This window comes from Meleagris gallopavo, chromosome Z (assembly GCF_905368555.1).
Source record: "Meleagris gallopavo chromosome Z, MGAL_WU_HG_1.1, whole genome shotgun sequence".
Classification (NCBI taxonomy): Eukaryota; Metazoa; Chordata; class Aves; order Galliformes; family Phasianidae; genus Meleagris; species Meleagris gallopavo.
The window spans coordinates 50,160,818-50,180,781 of NC_139435.1; the positions used below are offsets into that span (position 1 = coordinate 50,160,818).

The window sequence follows — 19,964 nt, forward strand, 5'->3', positions numbered from 1 at the left end:
AAAGAAAAAGAAAAAGAAAAAGAAAAAGAAAAAGAAAAAAGAAAAAAAGAAAAAGAAAAGAAAGAAAAAAAAAAGAAAAGAAAAAAAAAAAAAAAAGAAAGAGAAAGAAAAAGAAAAGAAAAAAGAAAAAAAAGAAAAAGAAAAAGAGAAAAAGAAAAAGAAAAAGAAAAAGAAAAAGAAAAGAAAAAGAAAAAGAAAAAGAAAAAGAAAAAGAAAAGAAAAAGGAAAAGAAAAAGGAAAAGGAAAAGGAAAAGGAAAAGGAAAAGAAAGAGAAAGAGAAAGAGAAAAGAAGAAGCAGACTTTGGGATGCTAAAGCGTTTCCGTGTGGATGGATGGAAGGACGGATGGATGGCGAGAGGAAAGTTGTGATTCAGCGCCTTGCTTTCGGGTTGGCACCGCAGTCCGCTCCTTTTGAGCGCTAACAAATGACAAACCCCGGCTCGGCGCGGCCCCGCCGCCGGAGAGGCTGCAGGAACGGCAGATTGCCTTCCCGAGGGGGTGGCGGCGGGGGGGGGCCGCTGTCACGCCGCTTTTTGCCAACCCCGTCTAAAATAATTCACAGGAGCGCAGGGAAGGAGACGACGGCGGGCGAGGAGGGGGGTGGGGAAGGAGTGGAGGGCGGCCGTCTGCGGGGTTCAGCGCCCGCGGAGGGCAAAGGGGTGTCCCAGCGGGGCAGAGCCCCCCGTCGCTGTCTCGGAGGTCAGCGGAGAGCGGCGCGCCGTTGGCCGCGACCGCGGGAAGGTCGCGTCGGAGGAGGAGTGGGGAGCCCGCTGCCACCAGGGGTTCAATAAAAGGCCGATAAATGAGGCAGGAGAAGGCTCTGCGGGACTGCTGGAGGAGGCGGGGGCAGGGGAAGGCCGTGCTACCCCAAAGGCCTTCCCGGGGCCTAGGGCTGGCGGAGGTGACCCAGGAGACACCTGGAAGGGAGCAGGGGGTGCCCACGGGGGGTGCCCACCCAGCGGCACATCGATGCGGGGGGCCGGAGTTGGCGGTACAGAGCACCCAGTGGTGGTTCTGGAATGGGGCTGAGCCCCGGGTTCTGCCCTCAGGTGATGTACCGCCCCCCATTACCCACTCCCCCCCCCCCCATACAGCACAGCAGAGACCTTCTGCAAAGCGAGTAGTGATCCCTTCCCCCTGTGAAACAAAATCTCCAGCCCGCGCATCTCTCTCTGAGCTTATTGCAGAGCTTGGCTACCCTTCGGGGCTGGCTGCAGTGAGGGAGTAGGGAAAAGGGAGAAAAATGATATTAAAAACTAGGGAAAGGAAGGAGAAGGCCTGGAAGAAAAGAGCCGTGGTGTGAGAAATGAGGCCTGGATGAGCTCTGCTGGCTGTCGAGGCCTGGCACAGCACAGCCCTCCTGGTTGGAGGGCAACTGAGCCGAGACATGCTCCTGCTTCATCTGCAGGTGTTCCCAGGGGCCCAGCTGGGACTGGGACAGGCAGAACCCCAAAACTCACTCCATAGTTTGGAGCCTGGGTGCACTCACCGATCAGATCATGGGGTGCTCAAAGGCTGAAAGTTGGGGAGTGAGGGAGGCATTTGCAGATGATCTGGGCCCTGTGACAGAAGCCTGCATAGTTATTGTCCTTCTGCTCCACGTCCTTTGAGTACATGCGTACACATAGATACATGTCTATGCTGGATGTTATACCCTTAGAAACACACTACTCTGTGGAGCTGGGCAGGTGTGGCTGGTGATTAATATTTTTTGGAGAAAACACAGCACCTTCTCCTGGCTCATACGCCGTCTTCCACTGTACCAGCATCACCATACCTGCAGTCGACTTTGCATGATGCTCCCCACCCTCTCCCACCTCCCATCGTCAGAAACAGCACTCATAAGTTGTGACCATTCATCTGCAGAGGAAACTTTTCCTTTGCTGAGGGGACAAGAGGGCTGTGAAGGAGAGGGATGGTGCGATCCCGGGTTGGGATACACAGAGGGAAAGACACACAGAAAGGGGGTAAAAAAAATTAAAGGAGACTAAAAGAAACACACAATTTACCCTACTTCCTCCCAGGTCTCTGCGACCCGGGATGCAGAACATAGAGTGGACAAGGGGAAGTCGGGTCAGAGCACGTCCCTGTCTCTCAAATTCCTTGTCCCTCAAACCTCTTCCCACTCCAGATTCGCAGAGGTTAAAAAGCAATCACAGCCCATTTCCCAGCATAACTGTGAGCTATGACTGTTCCCAGTGCCCTGCAGTTTGTCGGGGGCAGGGAATGCCTCCCACCGGCCCAGCTCCTCTCGCACCTGGCCGCCCCACGGACAGCCCCAGCCGGCCCCAGTCCTGCAGCAGCCCCGCAGGAGCCGCGCTGCTCCACCAACTTCTCGTCCCTCCGAGCTCCGCGTGTTCCGAGCCGCCCTTCCCGAGAGCGGAGCAGCACACGGAGATGGCCCCCTGCTCGCAGCCGGCTGATGGGAGCCGGTGCCTCCCCGGCGCCGCGCAACCCATCCCGCAGCACCGCGACTCGTGTGGGTCCGTGCTTCCTCCCCGCCGGGTACGGAGGCATCTGATTGCCGCCCCCGTAATCTGTTGACACTATCGCCCGTATAAACAGGCTGCTATCGATCTTTTCATTAGGTGATCAAATAACAAACGGAGCAGGTGAAAGACAGCGGCACCGCTCCTCTCGCCCTTCCCCAGCCCGCGGCGAGATGCGCTTGCTCCTCACTTGTGGCCGGAGCTCGCCCGCGGCCCGTGGCTGTGCCCCCGAGACCCTCGTGGGTCCGCCCGCGCGCTGAAGGAGCGGGGCGGGGGAGATGGAAGTACCACGGCACTGCGGGGGGGTCGGGGGGGAGGGGGTATGTCTGAGGGTAAACCGCGGCCCCACGCCGCTCCCGAGCAGCGGGACGTCCGCACCCAGCCCAGGGGGGCCGCGCGGGGCGGGGGGGCCGCTTCGCCCGCGAGGTGCTGTGGTGATGCGGCCCCGCTGCCCTCTCCCCCCGCCCCACACCCGAGGAAAGAAGCGGCACTTGCCTGGGGTCGGCCGGCGGGGAGCGGGGCCGCGGCCGCGGAGAGCGGGTCCCGAGGAACCGGGCTGCGACGCTTGGTCCGTCCGGCTCCGCTTAGGCTCTCTCCCTCTGTGTCTGTGTCTGTGTCTCTGTCTCTCTCTCTCTCTCTCCCTCTCTCTCTGTGCTTTGCTCTGCCTCCTTTACTCCCTGTCTCTTCACAGTCTGGGGAGTAAAATCTGGATGATATACATACCGAGCGTGCTTTTTTTGTCTGATTTAATCTTATTCGTTTCACCTTTTCAATGACCAGGAGACAGGACCGAGAGTTTATTTAGAAAGAGGGAGAGAGAGGAAAGGAGCCCACTGTTGCATAGTCAATAACATCCTTTTTATCAATGCGATATACAATGGGGACGGCTTGGACGAGGGACTCATTGAAAATCTCTTCATTATTTCGGGACAAAATCGGGCGTTTATTCTGATCCCAGAAATGATGACGGATTCTCCCCCGCAGCCGGCTCCCGTCTCAGACCTCGGAGTGACAGGGGAAAAAATAAAATAAATGCGACCGCGATACATCACAGTGGAGGGTTTGGGGTTTTTTCTCAATGAAAGCGACATCTCTTTGCTAAAATAATAACAATAAAACTTCCGTCAGATATATTTCATCCCCTTTCCCATTGTAGGGTTTACCGTGGCTTCCAGTCTGAGGATAAACTTTCATGGGAGCTGAGAGGAGGGCAGGCTTTTCCCTTCTTCCTTTCTTATATGTGTGTGTATATGTATATCTTTTTTTTTTTTTTTCCCCACTGTTTGTTTCCTCGTGTCAGCCACAATCTTTCGATCCGAAGCAAATCCCAGACCTCTCTCGAAAGGGGGAAGGTAGGAGCGGGAAAGGATGCACATAGTCACAAAGAAGAGTTTTCTCCTCCCTGGCAAAACTCTATTTATTATTTTCCCCCGTTTTTAAAATAACAATTAGAAAAAAAGATTGGGGAGGAGAAAGAAAGAAAGAAAGAAAAAGAAAAAGAAAACCAGCGTGGATTGAGGGGGGCTGATGAACCTCGCGGAAAGCCTCTCAGGGAGCGGGACCCGGCGGGGCGGGGGCCGGTGAGCGGCTGTCCGCTAGATGGCAGCCGGCGCCAGCGATTCCCGCTCGGCTCCGCGCCACCGCCGGGGCCGCCGGGGCCGCGCCGGGCCGGGCCGAGCCGAGCCGCGCCGAGCGCCGCGGGGCGCGGAGCGCGGCCGCCCCCGGCCCCCGCCCCGCCGCCGCCGCCCCCAGCCGCGCCGGGAATCGCGACCGCCGCCGAGGTTTGCTCTGCGCGGGTGGAAGTTACTTGGGGTGGGGGCGCGGGGGGACCGCGTTGTAGAGTGAGGGGGGGGTCCCGAAGCGGGTTTGCGTGCGGAGGGGGCGATAGGGCCGTCGTGGATGCTTTCCCCCCGCCCCGCTCCCACCAAATGTGCTCCCGGGGGTTGAGGAGCGCGGGTTTCCCATCCCCCCCCCCATTGTACCCCCCCAGGAGGATATCGGTCCGGGTGGGGGTGCGGAGCGGAAATGGCCTCGGCGCGGAGTGCGCGGAGTGCGGTGCGGTGCGCTCCTCCCGTGCTCCTCTACAGCCCCTCGCATGATTTTTTCTTTTTCTTTTTGTGTGTGTGTGTGTGATTGGAAGCAGAGAGAAAAATCCTATTAAAAAATGTGGAAAAAAAAAGGGGGGGTGGGGGAGAGGAGGAATTGTGGTGTAAACTTTTCACGGGGTGCCCAAACCGTCCCCTTTTAACTGCCCCTCTCCGCCTATCGCAGTGCACCCTCTGCTTTTGATGTGCATGCGGGTCTGTGCGAGAGAGAGAGCGGCGGGGAGACCGCAGCCGACCCATACTAATCAGGTCTCAAAGTAAATAGCAGCGCAGGGCGATCTCAATGTAAATTGCGCTTGTCAGAAGAATCCCCTCGCTCTCTGCCTCCCTGCCTCCCTCCCTCCCTCCCTTCCTCTCTCTCTGCTCTCTCCTCCCCTCCCTTCCCCATCCCAGTCAGTAGGTAGCAGAGAATTAAAAAAAAAAAAAAAAAAAAACGCTGGGGGGTAACCAATGGAGCGCGGGAGGCTTGGCTAACCCCAGCCTCCCATGTTCTCTCCCCCCAATTCAGGGCTCTGACCAGTCAGTCGCCTTTGATTATCAGTTGCCAGCAGCCCTTCTCTTGGCTCCTTGACATGAGCTCCATATAAGGCAGCGATCTCCATAGAAACGTGTCAGTTTCAATAGTAGTGTCAAAGTTCACTATATACAGACATTCGCGCAGATCCCCCTTTCGGAAACATTGCTCTGCTCGGCTTCCCGTTTAAACGCATTCATTTTTTGGGTCTCTCTCTCTCTCTCCCTCTCTCTCTCTCTCTCTCCCCCTCTCTCTCTCCCTTCCTTGCATATTCTATTAGTTGTTTTTTTTTTTCCCCTTCATCTCCCTCTTCTCCTTCCTTTTCTTCTTTTTTCCACCCTTCCTCCTCGTGTCTCTCGCTTCATTCCTGCAGGAGGAGAAGAGAAGAAGAGAGAGGTGAAACAAAAAAAAAAAAAAAAAAAAAAAAAAAAAAAAAATCGGGAAGAAAGGAAAAAGGGGAAAAAGCCGAGCGAGAGCCGGGGGGGCAGCGCGGAGCGAGACCGAGCGGGCGCGTTCCCACCGTGATGCCGTTCTCATTTTGACCGTTCTCGCCGATTTTTTTTTTATTTTGGGGGAGGGTTTTGCTGCCGGCTGATGAGTTTTTACCCGAAATACTTTTTTTAGGCAAACAAACAAAAAAAAAAAAAAGAGGACCTTTCGGGGGGCGATCTCCACCGCTCTTTTTTTTTTTTTTTTTTTTTTTTTTCCCCCTCGCCAGCACCGTGTGTTCGCACAGGAGGAGAAGAAGAAGGAAGGGGCAAGGAAGAGGAAAAGAAGAGGATTTATTTACCCGACCTACTTTGGATCTCTCTTTTTCCTGCGTGTGCCATTATTATTCCCGTCCTCTATTTTTACACTTCGCCGTGAATTCGTCTCCTCTGCGAATTTAGTCACATCCGATTTTTTTTTTTTTGTAATTTTTTTCTTTTTTTTTTTTCTTTAAAAAAAAAAAAAAAAAAAAGGAGAGAGAGAGAAAGAGAGAGAGCGAGAGCGAGGAGAGACACAGAGAGCGCGAGCGCCGAGCTCGAGAGAAAGAGCAGCGCCCGGCACCCTCCTCCGCCGCCGCCGACACGAGATCAAACTGCCTCAGCTCCCCGCCCGCCCCCGCCGCGCTCCCCGGCTCCGCCGCGCTGAATGGCTGACGGCGCCCTGCCCTGGACCTGGCCCCCGGACACCTCCGTGCCCTGATCGCTCCGCTCTCCGCCTCCACCTCTCGCTCCCCGGCCCGGCGCCCCGAGAGCCCGCAGCGGCGGCGGCGGCGGCGGCAGCGGCGGCAGCACCGCGGCGGCGGCCGGGCCCCGGCGGCAGCGAGCGGCGAGCGGCGACCTCCTCCTCCTCCTCCTCCTCTTCTTCCTGCTTCTGCTTCTCCGGATCCAGCTTCGCGGCGGCGCCCCGGCTTCCTCTATGCCTGCGCATCCTCCGCGCCCGTAGCGCCCGGACCGCGTGTGCCTGTGCCTGTGCCTGTGCGTGTGCGTGTGCGCGAGTGGGGAGCCGTGTGCCGGGCGTGTGCGCGCGTGTCTGCCTGCGTGTGCGTGTCCGGCGTGTGCCTCTCCTGGATGCCTCTCCCGACGGCCCTGTTCGCCGCTTCTGATTTTGCAACTTGAAGTGGCGGGGGGGGGGAGGGAGAGGAGAAGAGGCGAGAGAGCGAGAGAGGGAGCCGAGAGGGGAAGCGGAGAGACGGGGGGCTTCTAGGCGGGGGGGGGAGCGCAGGGAGCGGAGAAGAGAGAGAGAGAGAGAGAGAGAGGAGGGGGAAAAGAGCGAGAAAATCCTCCGACGCCCCCTCCCCCTCCCTAAAAAAAAAAAAAAAAAAAAAATTAGCGAGAGCGCGAGCGAGAGGAGGGGGGATCGCGGCGAAAAATAAATAAAATAAAGAAAACGGCAGGAGCGGCTCCAGCCGGCGGCAGCAGGGCAGCGGCGGCGGCGGCAGCCGAGGCGGAGGCAGGCGGCAGGCACGGTCCCCTCGCTCCCCGCTCGCCCCCGGCGCCCGGCCGCCCGCCTCCCCCCCGCCCCCCGCCTCTCTCCCCGGCAGCCCGCAGCGAGACGCGCCGCTCCCCAGCACTTTTTTGGGCCCGAGATATGGCAATGGTAGTTAGCAGCTGGCGAGATCCGCAGGAAGACGTGGCCGGGGGCACCCCGAGCGGCCCCAACCCCGCAGCGCAGCCGGCCCGGGAGCAGCCGCCCCAGCAGCAGGGGGGCTCGGCCGCCCCGCACACCCCGCAGACCCCCAGCCAGCCGGGACCCCCTTCCACGCCGGGCACGGCCGGAGACAAGGGCCCGGGGCAGCAGGGCTCGGGGCAGAGCCAGCAGCATATCGAGTGCGTGGTGTGCGGGGACAAGTCCAGCGGCAAGCACTACGGCCAGTTCACCTGCGAGGGCTGCAAAAGTTTCTTCAAGAGGAGCGTCCGCAGGAACTTAACTTACACATGCCGTGCCAACAGGAACTGTCCCATCGACCAGCACCACCGCAACCAGTGCCAGTACTGCCGCCTCAAGAAGTGCCTCAAAGTGGGCATGAGGCGGGAAGGTGAATATTTCTTCCCTACTATGCTATCGCTCTCCCTTCCCGTGGCCGTGGCAAGAGCGCGTGTGCGGGTGTGCGAGCGGGGGGCGGATGATGCGCGCAGGGGTGCGCGGGTTGTGTGCGCCCCGAGGTGCGCGGCTCGCGGCGGCTATCCGGGTCCCTCCGTATTTACATGCACATGTCAATCTCTCCCTCTGCCTGCACTCCATCTGGCAGCCCAGCGCCAGGTTTTGTTGTTGCTGCGGATGGTGGTTGGCGATGTTTTCTTTTGCTTTTCGGTTCGTGCCTCCTGCCCTCCTCCCGCTGCTCCCCACCCCCTTCCCCGGCCCCGCCGCTCTCTCCCCGGCCCCGCTCATTGTGACCGGGATTTATCGCCACGGTGCTCGCTACACGTTTATCGTGCGGTGCCCCTTCGCGTGTGCGTGTGTGCGCCTGCGGTGGTGGATGTGGTTTTGTCTATTGTTGGCATGAGCCCGGGGGTGGGGTGGGGGGAGATGCATCCCTCCGTACGAGATATGCTCCCATTCAGTTTCTTTTCCCCCACACCTCCCGCCCCACCGTTTCTCTTTAAACCCAAACACTTCTCGGTAGCTCCATTCTCAGGCTCATTTTTCCTGAAAGAAAGATGAAGGACGTGTAAGTAGGCAAGGAAAGAGTAAAGGGGAGAGAACGGGGGGTGAGCAGGGGGGAAATGTGGCACGGTCTCCCCTTTGCCGGTGTCCGGAGCGTGCTGCTCCGCGAGGTTTGGCCTTGTTTTCACTCCACGCGTTGTTCAAAGGAAAGTTTGGGAGCGAGCTGGGTTCCTGTGCTCCTGTCATTATTTTTTATTTATTTATTTATTTATTTTAGCACGCTCCTGCTTTATTTCTTCACCAAACTCCACCCTCTCCTTAAAGCCTGCATACAAATTGCGATTTATAACCTATTTACCGATCCTTCTCCTCCTAGCAGAACTCGCGGCTGGCAGCAGGCTCTGCGCCCTCCAAGCTCTCCTCCGCTCCTTCCCTTCCCCTTCTGCTTCTCCAGCTCTCCCCGCGTTCCCTCGCAGGAAGGTCCCTGCCCTCCTTTTTCCCCGGTTCCCCGGTTTGGCCGCTGGACTTTAACCCTAAGATTGAGCTAAAAGTGTCTGAGAGCCACAGCAGCCAAACGCTGTGTCCCGCTGACTGGTGCAGCCTTCATGGACTGTAACACTGTATTTTGTGTTGCCACAAGAAAGGCAAGGGTGCCGCTCCAGACCTGAAGTGTGACGGCCTCGTTGGTAGCTCCAGAGGCTGTAGGTCTGGGGGAAAAATGAAAGGAGGAGGAGGAAAGAAAAAAAAGGAAAGAAAAACCATCCAAAAATTTGGAATTATGCTCACAGTAAATTGAAAAATCAGTCCTAAATTTAAGGCAGAGCCATGAGGCAGAGGTGGGCCGAGGGCAGAGGAGGGAAGGTGCGGCCCACGGGACGCGTGGGAATTAAAGGGGAAAGTTGTAGGAGTGTGCCGCGTCGGGACGAGGGACGGTGCGCTGTGTGGGTGTGTGCGGGTATCCGTGCGGGGACCGGCCCGAGCAGCAGCGTCTCTCCCGAAGTTACCTTTGTTTACATGGCATGCGGCTGGGAGCGCGGTGTGGCACTGCTGGAGGGAAACACACACACACGCTTTAAAAAAAAAAAAAAAAAAAAAAAAAAAAAAAAAAAAAAAAAAACTTTGGTCAGCGCTCGGGACTGGCGGCACGCTCACGCTCTGTGCGGAGATGGTTAATGAATCCGGTGTTTTTGCAGTTGCAAGCTTGTGCATTCACTGTGCAACGCTGACTGCAGGCTTTTGCAGTGGCGACAGCGCACCAAAGATATTAATTACACCGTCCCCTTTTTTTTCCACGAATGTTTGGCTATTGTAAGTGCGGACCTTTTTGTCTTCTTTCTCCCCTTTTCCTCTATAATATTTAATCTTTCTCTTCCTTTCAGCAGGGAGAACTTTGCGGGGCGGGGGAGGGGGTGCTCTCTGGACAGCTGGGCAACAAAGTTAGCGGTGGGAGTGGGGGCTGCGACCCGCTCCGCTCCGGGGGAACGAGGTGATATTACAGAAGAATACTGACGCGTTTATTTTTATTATTATTATTATTTATTTATTTATTTTCTGAACAAGCAGCACAACGGTTGACTTGTAAATCTCGGTGCCAGCAGCAGGGCGATCGGCCGGGATCCGCAGCGAGCCGGGCTGTGCTTAACAGCTGGCTGTGATTTTTAACCCCACTTTCTCACCGCCCGGAGGATTTCTTTGATTTTATTTTTACGTGCGGGGCTGCCTTTTGTCGCGGGCGGGGAGGGGGCCGCGGAGGGGGGAGCGGGTTTGCCTTGTTTGCCTTGGCTCTTTCTTTTTTTTTTTTTTTTTCCCCCTGTTTCTTTCTTCCTTCTTTCCTGCTTTCTGCTTCTTTTTTTCTCTTTTTTTCTTCTTCTTTTTTTTTTTTGTTTTTTTCTTTTTTTATTATTTATTTATTTATTTATTTTCAATCTGTGCTTATGTTTGAAGCCTGTCTGTGCCGGGGGCGGGGGACGCTTGGCTGCTGCTTCTGTGCTGGGGGTGCCGGGCCGGACCGGGCCGTGCCGGGGGGCCGATGCTGCTGCCGGCCCTGCGCGGCTCCGGCTCCGTGCCCGGGTGTGCTGCGGCGGGGAGAAGCCCGGCATTGTCTCCGTCCGGCTGGCAATGCCCGCAAGCCTCCAGGATGCACATTTCCTCTCCTTCTCTCCTTGTTTTTGTCAGCGGTTCAGCGAGGAAGAATGCCGCCCACCCAGCCCAACCCCGGCCAGTACGCCCTGACCAACGGGGACCCTCTGAACGGGCACTGCTATCTCTCGGGATACATCTCCCTGCTGCTGCGGGCCGAGCCCTACCCCACCTCCCGCTACGGCAGCCAGTGCATGCAGCCCAACAACATCATGGGCATCGAGAACATCTGCGAGCTGGCCGCCCGCCTGCTCTTCAGCGCCGTCGAGTGGGCCCGCAACATCCCCTTCTTCCCCGACCTGCAGATCACCGACCAGGTGGCCCTGCTGCGGCTCACCTGGAGCGAGCTCTTCGTGCTGAACGCGGCTCAGTGCTCCATGCCGCTGCACGTGGCCCCGCTGCTGGCCGCCGCCGGCCTCCACGCCTCCCCCATGTCGGCCGACCGCGTCGTTGCCTTCATGGACCACATCCGCATCTTCCAGGAGCAGGTGGAGAAGCTGAAGGCGCTGCACGTCGACTCGGCCGAGTACAGCTGCCTCAAAGCCATCGTCCTCTTCACCTCAGGTGAGCTCTGGGAGCACTGGGGGGGAGGAGGAGACGTGGGGGGCGGCAGTTCCCTTGCGCGTGGGCTGGGAGCGGCGTGGCCTGCCCCACTCTGTCCCCATAAACACTCACACGTATGATATAAACACACGTATATATCCGTCAAATTAGGCGGAGGCGGTGGAAACACGCGTGCATGCATGTTAACAATTTTTCCCAGTGATAGATGGTTCGAATTAACTGGCAGGAAAGTGCATTAACAGCGCCTTTGAAGTGCTATGGTTGTAGCCTATAAGAATATAATACATCTTCTATTATTATAACCTGCGAGGGGGAAATTTATAAACATCAAAGGCGAACGATGCGAGGGAAATGTAGGAAATAGGAGCGAAGTGAGATAAGGAGCCTCGCAATGTCATTTTTTAATTATTATTCTAATTATCGCCACGATGGGGCTAATTGCCACTTTCTCCACTTGTTTGTTTTTCTTTTTCTCCTCTCCCCATATTCTCTCCTTTCTACCCTGTTTGCTGTTGCGGGTTCAGTTGCTGTTGTTGTGTTTAACCTTGTCTCCCCACTCAGTGATGCCCAAAGAGTCCCAATAAGTCTGACTTAAAACCAGGGCCGAGGCAAAATTAAAAGCATTCCTGAACAAAGATGGCAAATCGTTCAGAGGCCTGGTTTAACAGTAAGCAGTTTATAATCCATCAATATCTGTTGCCTCCCATGCATGAAAAATAGTATTTACATTGTATTAAAATGACTCCTAAATTTGCACAATATTGTAATGTAGCAAACGCAGTATTAATATCGATTTGAACATCGGATAATTTATTTAGACAGGAGCACCTAATTTGTATGCAGGGTGGTCGGAGACGTGTACTGTGACTGCCCCCTTCTCCTTCCCGTGCAAATGCAGGCGCTCCGCATCAGAGGGAATGTATCTTTGCAGAGGATCAAGTGCAGATCTTAAAACAAATGGAAGATGTGCTGAATAGCCAGCACCACATTTTAATACATTTTATCTTAATAAGTCTTCCTGATGGAAACACGTTTTTCAGAACTGACAACAAGATCTGGCTGCATTTATCAGGCGGGTGCAGCTCACTGCAGCCCTGCGCTCCCCACCCCATCCATTTCTGGGTCTCATCAGTAAGTGGGACCGAGTTGAGAGAACCCATCCCTTCGCCAGGACCCCACTCGGAGGAGTTACACCCTGCAGAGAGGGGCTGCCCCACACCCCCTTCACAAAGGCTCAGGGGAGGAGATTGCCCCACATGAGGATTGGGGATTTTTTTTCTTTTTCTTTTGGCTTGGTTTGAGCTTTGCTTTTGATTTTATTATTGTTATTGTTATTATTTCTCTCCCTCTCTCTCTCCACTCCCAGCCCCCTCTGCCCTCCTCAGATGTCTGACCTTGGCTGGAGAGGCAGCCAGGGGCTTCAGATGAGCCCCTCATTTGCATATATTAAAAACGTAATAATTAAATGTTTACGAGGAGAGAAGCCCCTTCCCTCGATGGAGCAGAGCATGAATGGGGGTTGGAGGGAGAATAATATTATTTTGGAGCAGAATCACACAGGGCACCTCAGAAAATGGAAATACAGCTGTCAGGAGTAATCCACCCTTTACCCCCATCCACACATTTCCACTTTTCACTAAACTTGTTTTGATTGCTTAGCCAGAGGGGAATTCATGGGAAGCCTTGCTCAAAGTCATCCAACTTCTAAACAAACTTTGACTGATGGAAAAGACATTTTTAGGCATATTGTCCAAAGTCCTGAGGACTTAGCATTTGAAGCTGGCGTGGGTTCCTCCTGTTGTGGTTTTTACATTTGGGCACTGGATAGTATATTTAATGCATAAAATCCTGGACACCATCCAACAGCTGGGTCGTGACCCAAAACCTGCTGCTTTTCTTTATTTATTTATTTATTTCCCCTTTTCCTTATTCCCAGTTATTAATTCCTGCACCTTCTTTTCCTCCCCATAAATAAGTGTTTCCAGGAAGGGATCGGGCTAAATAACACAAATCCAATAAATCTATTTGCAGCGCAATAAGAACTTTGATTTCTAGTTAGATGCCAGCTGATTACATCTATATTTCCTGAGCACTAAACTCTTCTGAAGGCGTAACATGAAATACATTCTCACCAGTACAAAGGGGAAGGCAGGAGTGTGCTGAGCAGTAATGGTTATTTATTTACATAATTTCTTTTCCATAGACTGCAGGAAGAAATATAGCACTTTCCTGTATTGACACTCCACTGTATGAGAAAGTGAGGAGCGCAGAATTTCCACATTAGCCCACTTTCTGCTATAGAGTAATAATTCACCTCCACTAAATGTGGGCTGTGTTGTTTCTCCCATAGACTGCACCTCCCTGGGCTCAGCGAGCTGCGCACCTCTTAATTATTATTATTTTTAATCCCCTCCTAAAGGGAGAGTTAAGCCTCCCCACTGCCACCTTGGAGGATGTGATATCCAACCCCAACAAATGCATCCGCCAGAACATTTGAAATAACCACAGCTCCAGGGGTGCCTTCGGCACGAGTACACCCTACACGGGTTTGGAGGTGAAGCTCAAATCCAGCTGCACCCTGCAGCAGCACCATCCCCATCCCTAGCGCTGCTGACCTGTGTATAGGTGGACCTGATTAATATTTTACTAACCTTAAGGGTATGACATATGGGGCATAAAGAGAGAGCCCTGCTAGGGTGTCAGTAAGACCCTTTCATATTGCATTGTTTGGAAGTTGAATAGGATCCTAGTGCATAATGGGCAGATAATGCATGTAAAATAGCAAGATATATGTAAATATGGAGTGTGATTTGTGGCAATCAACATATGAACAGGCCTGTGGTTTTGATATATGTTGCAAACAAGAACAGGCCCAAGCGTTTGATATATATATATTCTGCAACCTGGTGCTTTAGATGTGGGAAAATATCACTGCATTAAGGGTACAGTATGGATTAGCAGTGCAGTCTGGCTCAGATAATTGTACATCTGAGGGACACCAGGTCCGCGGTGTGGGTCAAAGGTGCCCTCTTCAGAAGTTCCTGAATTATGGTGTGTTTTATTTGTATTTTCGCTCGAGGCCACAGCATTGTAGATGAAGGTGTTCAGAAATCCGTGTGAGGCCACTTCTTGATACGGGCAGGAACAAACTTCAAATATCCCATTGCTGCAGAATTTTTTTTTCCTTTTTTTTTTTTTTTTTCCCTTTTCTTTTTCCCCCGCTTTGAATAATTTGTTGTGTCTTTCCAGGGTCATAATTCCACATTCACAATTTTGTAGTGTCCTTTTGGGGGCCATTAACATTCATTAATTCATATACGGATCTATATATTAGCAAAGTCTGCCTTTGATCTGTGCTAAACCGCGCTGCCAGCTGACTGCCTCCCTCTGATCCTGATGTGTTGTTGGGCTTTTTCATTTTCTTTTCTTTTCTTTTCTTTTCTTTTCTTTTCTTTTCTTTTCTTTTCTTTTCTTTTCTTTTCTTTTCTTTTCTTTTCTTTTCTTTTCTTTTCTTTTCTTTTCTTTTCTTTTCTTTTCTTTTCTTTCCTTTCCTTTCCTTTTCTTTTCTTTCCTTTTCTTTCCTTTCCTTTCCTTTCCTTTCCTTTCCTTTTCTTTCCTTTTCTTTCCCCCCATATATATGTATTTATTATTAATCAGCGAAACAATGTGGATGTCGTAGGCGCTCCCCTTCCGCAGCGGCTCCACTGCCGCCGCGCTTGGCTCTGTGCGATCGGGGGTGCAGCTCAGGGCCGCGCGGGGCAAAAGTGGGGCTGTGACCGCGGGCTGCGCGGGGTCAGGGCCCGCCCGGCTTTGTGTGCCGGAGATCCGCAGGTCCCCGCGGGCCGGGCGCGGGGTGCGGTGCCCGGGGCGGGGCGGGAGGCTCAGAGCGGCATCCCCCCCCGGCCTCGGCCTTCCCTTGCGGCTGATGCGCAGCCATGTCGGCATACTCGCTCCGTGTGCGCGTGTGTGTGCCTGCGCGCGGCGCAGCGCTCGCTCTGCTTCTCCCCCCCCTTCCCCCCCTTCATAATTTTCGCTCCCGTCCGCCCCTCTCCCGCCGCCGCTATTTACCGGGGATGAGCTCGAAAGGGGCTCCGAGATGGAGGAGGTCTGTCACACAGTGTGGGGTGGGGGACGGGGGGGGGAGGGGAGCGACAGGTCGCGGCCCCCATACATCCGCGGGTGCGGTGTTTATTATGGAGGAGGGGGGGAAGTGCATTGAGTGGGGGGGCTGCGCGCAGCCTTGAGGTCCATCCGCCGCCACTAACCGCTTCCCTTCCTCCCCCCTCTCTTCCTCTCCCTTCCGCACCCCCCGGCCGCCTTTCCGCGGGCGCGCTGCGGCCCGGGCAGACGCCTGCGGGCTGTCAGATGCGGCGCACATCGAGAGCCTGCAGGAGAAATCGCAGTGCGCGCTGGAGGAGTACGTGCGGAGCCAGTATCCCAACCAGCCCAGCCGCTTCGGCAAGCTGCTGCTGCGGCTGCCCTCCCTGCGCACCGTTTCCTCCTCCGTCATCGAGCAGCTCTTCTTCGTCCGCTTGGTAGGTAAAACCCCCATCGAGACCCTCATCAGGGATATGCTACTGTCGGGGAGCAGCTTCAACTGGCCTTACATGTCCATCCAGTGCTCCTAGAGCCCGGCCGCAGCCCGGCGGGGACGCTGCGCGGCGGCGGAGGCGGGGGCGCGCGCACCGAGGGGCGGTCGGGGCGCGGGGGGGGCCCGGGAGGCGGACACTGAACAAAAGAACGGCGCGAGTGGGAGCAGAGGTGTGGCCGCGGTGGGGAGAGGGACGGACCTCGCGTCCGTGCGGGTCGTGGTGTTGCGGTTGGTCTTCGGTTTGGTTGGGTTCCGGTTATTATTATTATTTTTTTTTTATATATATATTTTTTTCCGTTTTTTTTTTTTTTTTCTTTCGGAGAGGAGGAAAAAAAAGATAATAATAATAATAAAAGACAAAAAGGCAAAAAAAATTAAAAAAATACAAAAAAATAAAAATATGAGTATTGAGGGGATATTAATCACACCTGAAGGGGATACTGGAGCTTCCAGGATTTATTGTGGACTGTTGTTGAAATATGCTGTACAGTAACAAACAAAACAAATCGCGTTGAAGCCGAACTGAACCTTGTGTAGAACGAGCAACAAACCAACGAGTGAACAAACCGACAAACAAATCCACGCGCAAACACTTACCACGAGCATTGTTACTCATTTTGTAATATATTAGTCTTTATTTTCATTTTTTTGTAAAACTTAAGACATCGTATGCGCATAAAGGAAAAAAAAAAAAAAAGAAAGAAACAAGAATTAGGGGAAAATAACATTTTCCAAATAATTATAAAAAAAATTGTCCTGTGTCTATGTATCTATATCTGTTTTGTATTTTTTTCTGGTTCCAAACCAGGTTTCCTGTGATTCTATACTAATAATTTTTGATATAACCCTTTGCTTCTTATAATGAGTGCGATATATGTTGTCGAAGCTGTTCTTCAAGAATTAAAATTGAAGTGAGAATTTAAACAAAAATAAAAGAATTTAGCAAAAAAAAAAAAGAGAAAAAGAGAAAAAAAAAAAAAAAAAAACAACAACTTATCACTCCACAATCCACGAGTCTCGTTGCTTGAAACATATCAACAGTTCACCAAAAAGAGAGAAAAGTAATAATAATAATAACCAAAACCACTAGATCTGCCTGGACCTTTATCTCCTGTTCCGGCCCTACAGGGGAGGACCGAGGTCCACGCACAGGTCTGGTGTGGGACAGCCCGGCCGGAGCACAACACCGCGCTGCCTCCTGCGGGACCGCGGGACGGGGCGCAAAGTGGCCGTGGCTGCTGCACCTCTCGCAAAGACACGGTCCCTTTTCGTCTTTTTTAATTATTATTTTTTATATTGCTGCTTTAATGTCCTTTTTTTTTTTTTTTCTTTTTTTCTTTTTTTCCCCCTCCCCCCATTCTCTCTCTTCACCCCAAGAAGTCAGAGGGCGGCAGCTCTGCCCCAGCCTTGAGCGCTGTGCCGACGGCAGACACCTGCCCTGTCTCCGTGCCCCGCACATATCCTGCGAGTGCTTTTATTTTTGTTTTTTATCTTTTTGAGCCAAGGAAAAATTAAAGATCATTTCCGTAATGGAGCTGCTGTGGAGGTGAAGGCTTCGCAGTGCTGCTCGGTCCCTGTAACAGCTTCCATCGCATTAATGTTTTATGGGATCCGAGTCAGAGCTGTAAGAACACACACTGCCAGGGGATCTCTTTCTTAACGTATTAATAAAGCCGGATCTTTAAAAATAGCACTGCCCCCGCGCTCAGGCACCCCCCGTGCCCCCAACGAGCCCGGATGAGAGGCAGGTTCGTGGAGTCATGGGCGGTGTTCTTTTAATTTGCTGTCCTCCATCCTCTCCTTCTCTCCCTCTGCCCTCTCTCTCTCTCTCTTTTTGCATTAACAAGATCCTTCAACCCAACCCGCTTGGGGCTTTTAATATTCCAGGCGCAGCAGATCCGAGGCGAGCGCAGCTCCACGCTCACAGCCGGGTACCAGCGCTGCGGGCAGGCGCTGCGCGGGGGCGGCCCACGGGCGCCGCTCAGGGGGAGCGGGGGCTGCGGGTGGGGATGGGGCGCGGGGATACCGTTCTGTTCCCCGCCCAGATGGGGGTCCCGGGGGCAGGCCAGATCTTGGGGGTGCTGAAGGAGCCCCCCGGCCGCGTGTTGGGGTGGGTGGGTGGGTGGGAACACGGGGGGACCAACAGCGGGGGGTGAAGCAGAGGAACGAAAGCGCGCGCGCACACACACACAAAGCCACAAAACACGACAACAACAAAAACTCAGAAATCATTAGATGTTATAATTAAAAAAATAAAAGCACAAACAAATAGGGATAGCGAAAGAGAAACGCAGCTCTCGGTGGCTTCCAATGAGATGTAAATACATTCATTACAGTGTTATCCCACTGATGAAAACAGATAAACTTTTTTTCGTAGGTCAGAGAGTATTTTTCAATTAATTTTCATATTTATGAATTATAATCACCCACGGATTGCTGAGAAACGTGCAGTTGTGGAGGAGGTGTGCGAGATGCGCGCATTTCCATGTATGTGCCCGAAAGAAGTGTTACGACCTCTCATTAAACTTTGCTGACACTACGGTGCTGTGTGCCGAGGTGTGAAGTGCCCTCTCCTCTCTGCTCTGCGGCTCTCCCTTCCGCCCCGTTGCAGCCCTCGGCCTGAAAATACCGCGCGTCCGCGGCACTGGGCGGTGCTCTGCTGGGAAAAAGAAAAAAAAAAAAAAAAAAAAGGAGTGCGAAGAAAAAGAGAAAAGGAAAAGAAATGTGATTGTGTAGAGGGGCCGGGTTCTATCCACCACCAGTTCCCGCTGACTCTCCCGTGACTTGCAGTGCACTGCTTTGAAGACCGCTCCTTGGTTTGAAACCAACTGCCCTCCTGTCCTGCTGTCACGCAGGGATGCACGGTCCCTCCACACCCCTCCTCTCCCCCTCCGCGGATAGAGAATGGAGCGGGAGTCAGGGGGGGCCCGAGCCCACTCCTCCCACCCCAGTTCTGAGCGCGACGGCCCGCAAAGTGTCCTCCCCAGCTCAGCTGTCTTCCATCAAACAAATATTTGGAAATACCCCTAAATGGAGGGTCGAGCCCAGCGGGGACGGGGGGCGCGGGGTCAGCCCTGCTTTCCCCAGCGGTGTTTAGGGCAAAGCTGCGGTCGGGCTGCGAGTGTGAGTGAAGGGGAGGGGGTGCGGAGAGGGCGATGCCCCCTATCGCCGCCTCCACCTGCGGGTCAGGGGGCTCTGAAACATCACTCCCGCTCCCACAGGGGTCATGGCCGCTGCCCTGCGCCCTTTACGTGTTGGAGGAGCGGGGCCTCCGTCGCTGGCAGCGATAGAGGTGTCAACGCGGGAGTTCCAGGTGCCCGTGCCGAGGAGGGGCCTGCTGGGCCGTGTCTCGGAGTCACTTCGGGGGACAGCAGAAGTGATAATAGCAGAAGAAGTGAAATCCACCATTGCTTTTAGTGTCACGCGAGTGGAACTCGCCCGGCTGTCTCCACGAAGGAGGGAGAAGCTCCTTTTAGCAGACGGACAGGGTTCTCTGAATTTTATTTTCCTTCCTTTTTTTTTTTTTTTAATTTATTTTTCCCCTTTTTCATCCAAACTACCTGCGGTGTATAGCAGACAGCCATCCCCTGTACACAAAAACACCCGGGCGGAGCGGATCTGTGCGGCCGCAGGGGGGAGGCGGCCCCGCGCTGCGGTCGGGACGGACCCACAGCCGGCGGACAGACCGTCCCAGCAGTCGTGACCGCGGACCTCCCCAGGCTGTGTCTCCCCCGTGTGTGTGCGTGGCTGTCACGGGCACTGCCGGAATGCCTCCTCCTGCTTCGTGGAGCGCTTTGGCTATTCAAAGCATTCGTTTTTAAGTCTTGAAATATCAGCCTCGGGGTGGATGCGGGTTTGGTTTGCCTTTATTGTGTGTGTGATTTTTGTTTTCGGGTGGATTTTGTTTTTGTTTTTGTTTTCTGTTTGTTTGTTGGTTTCTTTCTTCCTCTTTTATTCCCAGACTCTCATCCCGTCCCCTCCATGCTTTATCGAGGCAGACAGTGGCTGGTGCCCACCGCCTTTCCCCGCTCACCTTCCAGTTTCTTTCCACTTTAAAAAGCCGTGACCGCCACTAAAAGTGCAAATACATTTTTAAAGCTTCCTTCTACAATTCGCCCCACTGTCATTGGCATGATTTTTTTTTTTTTTTTTTTTTTTTACAAACAACTTCCCCTCCTAAGGTTTTCCCCATCGTGACAGGGCGGCCGAGGATAATCGTTCTGTGGCGATACGGGAACGCAGCGGGAACTACAAACAGGAAAATATCACAGAGCACAGAGCACGGCCACGAGCGAATATGCGGATTCCCCCGCGCCGTGACGTGGGGATCTCTCCTGGAGAGGCGTTCTCCAGGAGAGTGGAGAGAAAAGAGAGAGGAAAATGTGCAAAAAAGGGGAGGGGGGGGGGGGGAAGAGGAAGGGAGGAGGTGAGCTAGGGGGGAGATGTGAGAGTACAATTGGAAACTAATA

General features: G+C 53.7%; 1 protein-coding gene across 4 annotated transcripts; it reads left to right on the forward strand.

Annotated features, from left to right (window-relative positions):
* Positions 1-4,073: 4,073 nt before the first annotated feature.
* Positions 4,074-18,844, forward strand: NR2F1 (nuclear receptor subfamily 2 group F member 1). 4 transcript variants are annotated; one of them, XM_085213127.1, is made up of 5 exons: positions 4,074-4,270; positions 7,547-7,632; positions 10,377-10,904; positions 15,252-15,439; positions 16,873-17,402. In XM_085213127.1, exons 1-5 carry the CDS (start codon positions 4,089-4,091, stop codon positions 17,008-17,010), a joined length of 1,122 nt encoding a protein of 373 aa, XP_085069253.1. In that variant the 5' UTR covers positions 4,074-4,088; the 3' UTR covers positions 17,011-17,402. The 4 variants fall into 4 exon arrangements, with proteins under 4 accessions (XP_085069253.1, XP_085069250.1, XP_085069252.1 ...); XM_085213124.1 differs by lacking the exon at positions 4,074-4,270 and having other exon boundaries at positions 4,313-7,632; positions 16,873-17,393; XM_085213126.1 differs by lacking the exons at positions 4,074-4,270; positions 16,873-17,402 and adding an exon at positions 18,717-18,844 and having other exon boundaries at positions 4,314-7,632.
* Positions 18,845-19,964: the final 1,120 nt, after the last annotated feature.

Bases quoted from the DNA above. Each gene is read 5' to 3' on its own strand.
- NR2F1 (XM_085213124.1), top strand. From the start codon at position 7,185: ATGGCAATGGTAGTTAGCAGCTGGCGAGATCCGCAGGAAGACGTGGCC. The intron at 7,633-10,376 runs GTGAATATTTCT...TGTTTTTGTCAG, and splicing joins AGTGGGCATGAGGCGGGAAG to CGGTTCAGCGAGGAAGAATG. The intron at 15,440-16,872 runs GTAGGTAAAACC...CTTCACCCCAAG, and splicing joins AGCTCTTCTTCGTCCGCTTG to AAGTCAGAGGGCGGCAGCTC.